This window comes from Vigna unguiculata, chromosome 7 (genome assembly GCF_037176805.1).
Source record: "Vigna unguiculata cultivar grain cowpea cultivar isolate G323 ecotype 2 chromosome 7, ASM3717680v1, whole genome shotgun sequence".
NCBI lineage: Eukaryota > Viridiplantae > Streptophyta > Magnoliopsida > Fabales > Fabaceae > Vigna > Vigna unguiculata.
The window spans coordinates 2,250,606-2,263,797 of NC_140798.1; the positions used below are offsets into that span (position 1 = coordinate 2,250,606).

The 13,192-nt window shown below is 26.1% G+C and overlaps 1 protein-coding gene across 1 annotated transcript; it reads left to right on the forward strand.

The window, feature by feature from the left end:
* The first annotated feature begins 5,493 nt into the window (after window positions 1–5,493).
* LOC114189840 (uncharacterized) lies at window positions 5,494–8,272 on the forward strand. Its single transcript, XM_028078551.2, has 4 exons — window positions 5,494–6,158; window positions 6,420–6,481; window positions 6,971–7,026; window positions 7,399–8,272. Exons 1-4 carry the CDS (start codon window positions 5,859–5,861, stop codon window positions 8,085–8,087), a joined length of 1,107 nt encoding a protein of 368 aa, XP_027934352.1. The 5' UTR covers window positions 5,494–5,858; the 3' UTR covers window positions 8,088–8,272.
* Window positions 8,273–13,192: the final 4,920 nt, after the last annotated feature.

A 13,192-nucleotide genomic window follows, 5' to 3' on the forward strand; every position in this document is an offset into this window, starting at 1 on the left:
TATCGATATCTCAAAGTATTGGTTATATATATGTGTCAGACACAATTAGGTGTCAGATACAAATACATGTAAGATAAAAATACATATTCGAAACATATACATGTACTTAATCTAAATTGAAGTATTCATAACACAAAATATTTAGAATCAAATTAAATAAACGTAAACATTTAAAAATATACAGTGTCGTCTTTTAAGTTTGAGCAAACCATTATTAACTAAATTTATTAATTTTAGTCATTAAAAAATTATTCCAGTTGATTTCTTAAAATTTAAAAGTTGTTAAAAAATTATTGTAAATGTTTTTTTTTTCAAATTTAAATAAAATTATGATAATCATATTTACTTTTTTTAATAATTAAAAATTACTCCCTTTTATAACAATTTAAAAGTTTTAGTTTGTTGAATATTTTCAGTTCATCACTATAATACTTTAATTATATATATATATATATATATTTTTTTTTTTTTTCAACAAATTTACATACAACAATATCTTAGTTATATTTTAAATATTATAGATTCCTAACTAGTCAACTAAATAAAGTCTAATTAAATTAACAATCTCTAATATAAAACAAATAATACTAAACATTACTATGAGATTTAAAATACTAGAAATAATGAATGGAATGACATATAAATTCTCTAATCAGATTGATATTTTATAAAGTTAATAAGAACTTGAAGTGAAATGACAGACAACTCATATGAGTTATTTTTTATTTAATTATATCTTTTATTAATAAAGAAAATAATTATTAATGTTATTAATAATTATGTAACTCATGCATATGGGATGACATTATAGAACTAGGTAAGTTATTTATTAATATAGCAAAATTATCTCTTATTATTATTGATTTTTTATTTTTTATTTTTTATTTAATATTTAACAATAAGAGAAACAAATAGCTAATATTTCATACATATTATAAAATACTTTATAAAACGAACTACTAGTTTCTACTTTATAGGCATAGAGAAAGTCAATCTCATCTTAGATAATATATTTTTATATTAATTATATAATTTCATACTTCTTTAACATGTAAAAAAAATATGAGCACAAATAATAATCAATATAACATAATTAATAAAGAAACTAAATAACATGAAAAATATAAACATTTTAAATACTAAGCAAATTAAAATATTTAATAAAAAATTATTATAAATAATAATATTTTATAAAAAAATTAAAATTTAGTTAAACTATTATTAAATTATCTTTGATAATATTAAATATTGCATTGATGTTTCCGAAGACATTGTTGACACATATATCATTAATGCCAAAAATTTACGTTTCAAAATTCATTACTTTCATTTAGAAACGTTAGAATGGTATACGTTAGTTTGATTCATTTAATGTTTTTTTTTTAATGTGAATAATTAAATCTGAGTCATTTAATTTATGGATTGAACGTATTTGAACTAGGTTAAAGGTAGTATGGATAACAACTCTTTATTGTTTTATTATTATTTTGTTTAAGTTTTTTAATTATAATTATTTACATTTTTTAATTATTTAAGTTGATAACTTCTTTTATAAAAATTGGAATGTTGTTAGTGTTTAAATAATTTAAATGTTTTAATTTATTTATTTTTCAAATTAGATAGATTCACACTTTAATTTTTAACTATAATTTTTATAAAAAAATTGTATGAAATAGTTGAATATTTTATGATATTTTACAAAAAGAAAATTATAAGTAATTGGTTACAAATTAATTTGAAATTAATTTAGAGATCAATTCCTTCATTAATATAAATTTTGGTGTCTAATGTTTAATGACATATTTCATTTAATAGCTAAAACTTTAATAGTTAAATTTTAATAATTAATTAAAAATCGATTATAATTTTTTATTTATAATGACTATTTTAGTAACTAACAATTTTTTTATTTTGTAAATTAATATCTAAATTGGTTGTTAGTGACTATCAACTCTTGATCACTAAAATTTAATTATTAATGAGATATTTTGTTTACATATTTTATAATTATTATGTAATAAAATTAATTATTTATTAAATACAATAATTAACATTTATTATTTTATCTGTATTACATTAATATATTTTAACTGTAATTGTTCTGAAATATATATGTTTTACAAGTTAATGTATTTTCAAATAAATTACTTCTTCAAACTTTAATCAAAATTAAAGAAAATTATGACACTCTATAAAATAAGAATCTAATTATTTTCAAATCAGCAATATAATAAAATTAAATACAGAATTAGTAATTTTTGTTATCTTTACTTTGTGTATATATTTATAAACTAAAGTTCTATTTGTTTATTATTTCCTAATAATTATATTAAAATATATTTGAATTCATAATTTTTTACATAGACCAATATATGTAAATATTTATCAAATAAAACAATTGCGTTATACTGTATAACAGATAACGTTCTTTAGTACATTTACATATTTCAATAAATATTACCTGTAACAATAAATTCTGTATTAATACTTTTATGTTCATTTCTATTTATCTCGCTATATAGAAATTTGAATTTTTTATAAACATATTTATAAACTTCAAAATTGATGTTATAAAAATTAAATATCATATTAATAATATTGTCAAATTAAATTATATATTACATTTATTAAAGACATAACTTTGTACGTATTTATTAATTTTCATATGTTACATGTACACATTAATATATATATATATATATATATATATATATATATATATATATATATATATATATATTAATTTTAATTATTTTTACTAAATTATATTTTACTTATACGTATAAATACAGACTTAATTAATTTTTAAACATATTTTGGAAGGTTTAAAGATGATTATATATATATATTATAAATAAAAATAAAAAATACGAATAAAATTTTGATAAATGTTTTTGTCATTCAATTTCAATTACTTTAATATATTATAAAACTTAAAGTTGTCCTTAATTTCTCATGCAGTACAATGTAAATCAGTCAACATAAAATTTATATTTTATATAGCGTTTGTAACATAAAATAGTGTAATTTATCTAAGATTTTTAGTTATCATTTTACTACCTTAGTAAACTAATACTAGAATAAAAGATAATCTAAAGCAAATGTATGATATGTGTGCAATTAAGAGGTTGAATCACAGGTTTTCCTTGTTATATATTGATATCAAAGCGATCAATAATTTGACTAATAAATGATAAATTGTAAATTTTGCAAATTCCGCCTACCTAATATGGATTAGTAGTAATTGTTAAAATGATTGCAGCTAATATTTCACAATCACGAAAGGAAAAAAAAAACTTTTTTTAATCAATTAACAAGGTAAATAGATGATACACTATTAAAAGATCAGATAATCATCAAAATATAGATTTTTGATATAAAATAAAAACACAAAGCACATTATGTTTATACTGGTTCGATTATTCTTTAAAAATATACATTCAGTTTCTAGCAACCTTAACTATAATTTTACTAAAATGTCAAGAGTTAGGATTACGATATTCACTTATATAAAACTTACACCCTAGATATACAAGAACTTGAAATACACTTCAAGATTTACAAACAAATGAAATGCTACACATAATTATCATATCCTATCACCAGCAATGTGAGAACTATATAAATGAATGATTATACAAAAAATATAAAGAAAAGAATTGACCTGATTTGTGAAGATGTTACAATTTCACCTATAGTTAAGAGAAAAGTCCTTCAATTTTTTATCTTTTTGAATAAAAACGTTTTTTAAAAGATAAAATGTTCAAAAATCTCTTTTAAATGTTATGTTGATTTTAGAATATCAAAGTGTTGCTATGAGATGAGGGAAAATACAAGATTTAAAGGAAAACTAACTATTTGTCAATATTAATTGATTATATTAGTAACTTAATCGATTTAAATGCTGATTTAATCAATTATGTCTAGATACATTCTAAGATACACACTAACATTAATGTTGATCTACTTAATACACCTCTTATATCATTTAGACATAATCAAAAAAAGTTAATAGAATTATCTTCTTGGGACAATAAGAGTAATAGGTGAATCTTATTCAACTTATGTATTCATTTATTACACTTAAAAATAGTTCTTCAATTGAAAAAGAAAGTATAATAAATGATTCATATAAATATAATTTGTTTTTTATTTTTTATATATTTATTAAGTATAATTAGAGTGAATTGAAAAAATGTGTCTACTTATTTATTATCATCATTAAAATAGAAGAGTTTAATTAACTATAAAAATGTCAAATTTGGTTCAACTTGGTGAACTAATCTTGTTCATCACATGTTTAGAATGGAAACAATATTTTTTATTTTTTTTAAGCGTGGATCAAATTAAATCCAAATCATTTAATATGTGGGTTAAATAAGACATGAGTCAAGTTGTAGATAAGTTAATTTCTTTATCGTATTTTAGCATTGTTTTCAAAATATTTTTATAATTATTTACTATTTTTAATGATTAATGATGTAGGTTAATAATTTGATATTTTTAAAGATAAAATATTGTTGTTTAATAATGTTTTAATAATTTAGATGTCTCATTTATTTGTTTGTCCAATTATATGAGTTAAAGAATAATTTTTTTAACCACTATTTTTACATCGATACTCCATGCAATAAAACTTCGATTCCAATATTACAAGTATATGTTATTTTAATAATATTATAATAAAATATACAAAATAAATTAAAAGAACAAAATATTTTCAAATGAATTAATCCATCTAATTCACTGTATCTTTACGGATCAAATCATATTATAAAATTTCTAATTTACTAAAATATGAAATAGATTAAACTAACTTAATTTTAGGTCAACTCTCTCGTAGTCAATCCTATTGAGTCATATTAACTCACTTTAATACCTTTATTTGTTTTTTTTTATATAAACCTACTAAAATTCTAGGATTAATTTATATCCTAAATATTTTAATACCTTAATAAAAAAATTCAAATTTTCATATAAATAATTTTATCCAAACAATTCAACCAAATTAAGGAGAAGTAAAGTTGACTCATGGGTTTCAAGCCACTTTTCCACACCCCTCTATGTAGTAATAATTTAAAATGATCAATTCCTCTTGCAAGATGGAAAAGAGTATGACTACTAGAGAACATATGGGTCCTTATTAAGGAGAGTCACGATTGTGGGGTCCACACTCCCCTTCTTAAAAGTATCAACTATATGCAATCACCACCCGCTCCTTCTCTCATTTTCTCTTATCACTTTTAATCTTTTCAATTTTCTTTCTCTCTCTCTCTCTCTCTCTCTCTCTTATTCCCTTATCAACTCATTTTTCTATTTGCCAATCCCCCCTCCTCCACCCTGGCATCTTCGTCCGTACATGTCTCTTTCCTCTTCTCTCTCTCTCCCACGGGCCACCGTCCCAGCCTGTAACCCTCCACTCGTGTGTCCCACCCTCCCACACGTGCCACCCTTCACCCATACAACACCCTCCTTTCCTTGGTGCAACAAATAAAAGCCAAGTCAGGAGCCAGAGAGCAAACAAAGCATACATGGAGAGAGAAAGTGTGTGTTGTTGAGGCGAGACTTTCACTCACAAACTCACGTAAAAACATGTTTTTTTTTTTTTTTTTCTTCTTCTTCTTCTTCGTCTCTGATACCATGAAGTAGTAGTAGATAGGGGTGTGTGTGTGGTGTTCGACCTTTCTGAGTTTTCTCTTCCTTCTCTCTCTCCTTTGTTTTGTGTTGAATCCTTGTTTTCCCCGAAATCTTGACTAAGATCTCTTCTGGGGTGTGTGAGATTTTGCGAGAGTGTGTGTTTGAAGAGGTGAATCTGGTGAGACAGAACGAAGTCCAACCAACCAATCTTGTTTGCACCGATGAGGATCCGTAAGAGGCAAGTGCCTTTCCCTCTATTGCCGGTGACTCACTCAGATCCCAACCTGATCAACCGGTCACCGGTGATGGTGCAACTCAACGATGCCACCACCACCTCACTCCACCCTTCTTGCACTTTTGGTTCGGCTGCTGCTGCACCCTCTCTCCTCTTGGATCCCTCTCAGCCGTCCGATCAGCCTCTCCCTCCGATCGGAAAACCCACCAACGGCTCTGATGAGTCCTCTGGCGGAGGAGAGACACAGAGCTTGAGGCAGCAGCGCAAGAAGCAAGGAGAGTCTTTGGTCAGTGGAAACATTATTTCGCACTGATTCTTTTTGATTTTTGGTCATCTTTTGGTGTGGGTTTGTGAATTAGTGCACTTTTGTTTGAACCTTTGACAAGGGGTTGGTGTAATTAAATTAAAATTATCATTGTTGTGTTGTTGTTTTTAATTTTTATTTTACACTCACAGAGGGGGCACATTAGGGGTGACCAATAACCAATAACAAGCGTTTGTTGTGGATCCCATGTGTGTTATTTTTTTGGTGTGTGTGATTTTGCAGATGGAAGATGAGAGAAGAAGGGAAGAAGAAGGAGGAGGGGGACATAAGGGTAATGATACCAGGTAAGAATTATGAATCCAAGCTAGCTAGACATGAATTAAAATAGATAAAGACATGATATTATTTCCTCTTTCTCCTTCATGAAATCTCGTAGTAAAAAAGGTGAAAACATGGAGACCCATAACTCGGTTTTAACCACCATGGAAAAACATTTTTTTTAATTATTTGTAATTTATTTTGTGCACAAAAGAAAAAGAAAATACTGTAAGTGGAAATACTGTTGAAAGTGTTTTAAATACGAGCCTTGTGCAGCCACCATACCCCTCTCATGAAATGCAATCGTTTTTTTCTCCAAATTGGTTAAACTACCGTTTGCCCTCGAGCAGCAGAATCGGGTTGAACCAAATGCTGGTCCCCAACTGCATCACACTATTTCAACGACATTACATTACTTTTTCTTCATCCTTTCCCTTTCGGCTATAAATTTCGTGTGTAATTCACTTATACATGCCATATAATTTTGGTCTTACTGGATCTTCTTTTCTTTGTAGGAAAGGAAGAATCTCGTGGTCTGAGACAGTTTCACCTTCAAGCCCTCCTAAACAAGGTAACAGAAGATGCACAAAAGAGTTTGATTTCAACAATGCATGCTTTTACCACTCCCTGGTCTTAACTTTGGTTGGAGAGTACACATATATATAGTCATGCAACTTTGATTTTTCCTTACACCAGCAGTTTTACACCCACTTGAAACTTTATTCTCTTTAATACATATCACATGCATTCCTTTGGAGTAATGATACACACTATATACACCTACATAACACTCTTCATTTATTGTTATTTCTCTTTCCTTATCATTTCGTATCACCTTCTTTTGTATATATATATGTTTACAAGTGTGTAATAACTTTCCTTTGCTTTACTTTACCCTGAAATGTGTCAAAAGATAACTTTTTTTCCGTTCGCATACACGCAGATGGGAGATGGAGCGAGGGAGAGAAAGCTTTCCCTCCCAAGAAACGAAGAGGGGCGTTCGAGAGTGCAACAGAGGATAACAGCAACGATGAGGAGGATAACGATGATGATAAGAGGGGTTCGAAGATGAAGATGAAGAGAATGAAGACAAAGATGAACAGGAAGTGTTCGAGGCGAGGTGGAGGAGAAGAGGAAGAAGAAGAGGATGAGTACGAAGAAGAGGTAGCGAGAGAAACGAAAGGTGAAGTGCATGTTGGTAAGAAGAGGGTAAGGGGTGGTGCACTGATGGAAGGTTCAAGGTGCAGTCGTGTGAATGGGAGAGGATGGAGGTGTTGTCAACAAACCCTGGTGGGTTACTCTCTCTGCGAGCATCACTTGGGGAAGGGAAGGTTGAGGAGCATGACGAGTGTGAGAAACAAGTCCAATATTGGCACAACCAGTGGTGCACCAAAGAGCAACAATAATGCAAAGTCTGAGTCTTCTTCCTTAGAGAAGCAAACACCAAAGAGTTTCACCGAAGACCCTTTGGGAAAAGATGCTGCTGAAAACGTTGTTGATGAGAAGAAGCCGGTGATTGTCACGAAGAGGAGGATGAAGCTTGGAATGGTGAAAGCTCGATCCATAAGCAGCTTGCTGGGACAGTCAAACACTGAAATTGTTGCCATAGCCGAGGATAGTGATAACAAGTAATTTCGAAACTATAAGTGCACAAACTGCATTATTTCATGTGTAACTTATGCTTCATAAATACTTTTAATAATGGATGTTGTTGTCTTATATCTCTACATGGGTGCAACTTCTTCCTAACAAACCAGCATGGTGCTATTTGATTCCTTATTTTCATGTGTTTTATATGCTATCGTTTACTTCATATATCTCTGAGACTAGTTTATCTGATGTGGAGTTATTTTTTTTCTCTGATAATGCCTCACTTGTGATCGTGAAATTATTATTAAAGTATGTTGGACTCTGATGTTGCAGTTGAATAGAATAATATTTTTATACCCACTTGGTTAAATTATCCAATGGAATATATATATATTTCCTCTGGTGGATACTCGATCGTGGTCAACGGGCTTCTTTGACCAACTAACCATGTTGAACTCCATCACGTGATTGATTGTTGTTAACAAGATCGGAGGAAAATAAAGAATTCATTAATATTTGGGTGATTAATTGAATCGTTCCTTTGTCAAGTAGTTCATGCACACACTTGGTCTCAACAGTTGCGTACACTTTCATTAATATAAGAAAGAATTTATATATATTGATTGATGATAAATCGAAAAAAATATGTAGTTGTAATATTTTGCTGTTAGATTTTGCATTCATTTTCAAAATGTTATTCAAAGGCATGTTTGTATTGTTTTCTATACCTAAACTGTTGTGTAGAAATTTATGGAGAAATTGTTTTTTTGTATATTACTTTTCTAGAAGTGGTTCAAAGATACATGTAATCTCATGCATTTATTCTTGGATATTAACCTACAATTAAAGATGGTTAATTGTACCCATTAATAAAGAATTTATAAACTAGCATATATGATTCAGAGGGTCTGAGATATTACTCTACATTTTTTTTTTGTAAGACAATAGAAAGTTGAAAATTTTGGACCAAACAATGGAAAACAAAATTAAAAATAGTGGTTAATATTGCAATCTATTGTATTTCGAGATAAATAAACACTTTATTTGACTTTAAGTTTTTTTTTTTTATTAATAATGGATCCTTCAACTTTGTTCTTTTTATTTCCTCAAAATGACCTTAATTCCACAAAACATTATTTTTACAAGAAAATATTCCTCTTTAACCCACGTGTTTTGAAATTTATGCAATTGTGTGGTTACCTTAGAACTTTGAAGCACATAAGCAAAGGAACTAGTTTAGTCAACGATGAAGAAGAACTAGGAAGCCACCGGACGTAACAAAATAATATCATTTAAATAATTTTAATTTTCTCATGGGACTTTTCAATTCTTTATCATTTTATGTTAAGCCACACAATGTCAAAGAAAAGAAAACTAGTTTATTTTGATTAATGAACTTGGCATTTTAAAAGTTAAAACTATATATATCCAAAGCATAATAATTTCATTACTTAAATATTAAAAATGTCTTAAAAGTATAGTGAACAACTTTCGATTATGTGATTCTTTTGTAGAGAGAACAAACACATTATCTGAAGGTACAGTAGTGGATCCAGTCAACGAATGGAAAAAAAAAAATTGTTGGCTTATGCAATTAGTGAAAAGTATGATGTAGACCCCATGATTGAAGCATTGATTAAATAAACTAAACATGTTTAACTCTATATGCTTTTGTTAAGAATAAACTAGTGCGTGCTTTCTCTGTAATTTCTAGGAAGTTAAAGAAAAGTTGAGAAGGTGATGACTTGAAATGTAATGGGTCAATTTCTGAATAATTAAGGTAGACCCCTACAAGGTGCACTTTAGCAGTGGTTCATAGTACAATTTGTGTGTCGTACAAATACTGTAGAATTTCAGCAAATCTGGTTAGATGAATAAGGTTTTTGTTTGGTCAATGTTTGCTCAAGAGGGGAGAACTATGTAGTTCAATTAATATAACATTCACTATAAGATTCCTTTTCTATTTTGTACTGCAAAATTTAAGAGCAGTATATATACTAGATACCCAGATAAAGTTGTAATCTTAATTGAAGACAGGAAACTAAACTAAGCTTTAAATTTCATGATTTGGTTTTGTCGGAACTAACTAAACTAACTTATTTATTCATGTACATGTTTTTTTTTTTTCCCTTATAAAAAGTCCAAGCACTCCTTTGGTTGTTGTGGAAAACTTTGGTGGTTCCATCTCTTTCAAATGGTTGTCTTGGAATAAGTGGAACCTTTCAAGGATATTGAAGGCCATGAAGTTGATGGGACTTTGTTTTTTTCTTGTTACAGCTCATGAAAATTTCATTTATCTTTTTTTTTTTCTTTTTTTCTGCAGTTAGTTAGTTAGTACGTATAGATACTTCATAGTAACAGCGAAGAACAAAATCCACATATCCTCTATATTGGTATAATTAATAGATTAAAGGATCAGTATTTGTTTTTCGTTTTTTTTTTTTTTAAATCTAACTGGATCTATGTTTCACATCGATTAAAAAAGAAAGTTAAATAAGATGTAATTTATTTTCATAAATTTATTATTTCAAAATTTTAAATTAAGTAATATTAATTGTTTATGTGAATTGAAATATATCTTATTAATGTTTATTAATGATATATCTATACAGCAGATCTATTAGAATTTTTAATATTTCATGAAATTTTACCTACAAATTTGTTATTAAATTTAAAATAAAATTATTTTCTTTTGTTATTTTTCTTATAAATTTTAATTGATAAGTAACTTTTCTGTGAGTAATTATTTCTCACAAATTATATAATTGATAAATATTTCTTAAATCTTTTTTTTTTTTGTAAAAAAACGTTTTTTGAAAAATATTTTGGTAAAAAATATTGATAACAAATTCTTGCAAATTATTATTTATAACAAAATTTGTAAATAATTTTTAAAGAAAAATTTTCAGAAAAAATTGACAGCAAATATATATATTCTTTTAGTAATGGACTTTTCCTCAAAGATTCATTTTTCTTTATTGAAAGATAATATATATGTATTCATCCAAAAGATGCACACATCTTTGATAAGTTTGCTTGTTATGTTTTTGTCCATATAACCTTTTATTTTGTTTAGTATATAAAAAAATTTATTAAACACAAATAATTACCATTTGACAATTCATTATAAGGTAAAATAATTTTAAGAAAATAAATTTTTGCATATGAAAAAATAATAGAAGGAATGATAATTAAAAGTAATATCAAATGGAAGTAAACTTTTTGAATGTCAAATATCATTATTTATGATTATTATGTCATTATCTATGATTATGAATGATAAATATCCAATTTCAATGATTACGACACAATGACCAAGAAAGTTTATCATAGACAATATGTGTATAAAAAAGTTAAGAGTAGAAGAGTTTTTGTGAATATTTTCTTATAGACTTTGTAATGTTATTTTATACATATATATATGATTATTGTTATTTCTTTTATATTTTTAGAAGAATTTGTTAAAACAATAAGATGTATGATGTAGTCGTTGAATTTTACTTTTTGAAACAAGTAAATTATTTGCTTGCTATAATGTAAAAGATAATAATATGACATGAATTGGTACATCTTTTCATCTTATGTTTTGAGAATGGAATAAGCTTTGTGTAGGGTAATATTTTCGAGGTGGGGTGAAGATATATATACAATGAAATTAATAATATGTTTAAATTAGTAATTTTAAGAAATTAATTTACTTTTGTAGAGAAATTAAGATTTTTATAAAAAATTATAAAAAAATAGGTTGTTTGGAAAAAAAATTGAAAGGAAAAATTAAAATTTTATAAAATTAATTTAATTAATTAAAGTGTAAATTTTAAATTATACTTTAAAAAGTAAGAATTAAAAAAAAATCTTTTTATTTCAATTTTGATTGTTGTATATATAACTTAAGATTGATGGGTCTTTAGAGGTGGTATTTACCGAAGAGATTCAAGAACAATAATACTTGAACTCGATCTCTTACTAGACACAATTTTCAATCCAAAATATTATTAAGACAATAAATTTATATTTATTCTTTTTTAAAAAGTGTTAAATTTTTTTATCTTTATTTAATGAAAAACATAAACTTATATTTAAATTTCCAACAACGACGAATACATATTTGAAAATATTACTTTTGATTGATGTCGAATAATTTTTCTTTTTTTCATTGATGTTGATAAATTTTGTATTCAAATTGTTTTGTCCATAACTACTACAAATATCCAGACAAACTTCAATGTAAAAAAAAATCATATTAATCAAATTTGACAAAATAAATAAATAAAAATACTACAACAAGAAAATTTTTAATTGATGGTCATTTTTAATGACCAAAATCATGTTTAGAGATCAATTTAAAAATTAATCTTTTAATTAAAACCTAATTTAAAAACTAATTTTTTTTAGTCAAAACTTTGATAACAAACATGATTAGATAATAATAAAAATTATTTTAATTATTAATTTAGAAATTAATTATAATTTTTTATTTATAATAAAAATTATTTTATTTACGAATAATATAATATTTAAATTGATCATAATTAGTTTTAATAATTAAAATTGATCATTCTTATTATTAATATTTATGAATTATTAACAATTATTTAATATTTAAATAACTTTTCACTAATTGAATTATAAAAAATAAAATCTAATATACTAAAAATCTCTTACCCAAAAAAAACATTAAAGTTAAAATCAATTTAAATTAAACTTATTTGGGTTAAATATGTTCTTGTCCCTTAAGTTTAAGTGAATTTTAGAATTAGTCCTTTTTCGAAACTTTATACCAATTTAGTCCTTCATCTTTAGAAATACGTAAATTTAGTCCTTCTTACCAAATTTTGTTAAATTTATTTGACATTTTAAACACATTTTATGATAATATTTGAGTTAACATTAAAGCGAAAATGTATCAAACAAGGTAAACAATTCAAATATTAGTATGAAATGTGCTTAAAACGTCAGATAAACTTAACAAAATTTGGTTAAAATGACGAAATTCACACACTTTTAAATATAAAGAATTAAATTGATCAAAAATTTTGAAGATGGACTAATTTCAAATTTTAAGGGACAAAAACATATTTAACCCAAATTATTTGAATGTCACAACAATAATGAACTTCTTTACACAAAAGGTAATACCGACATGT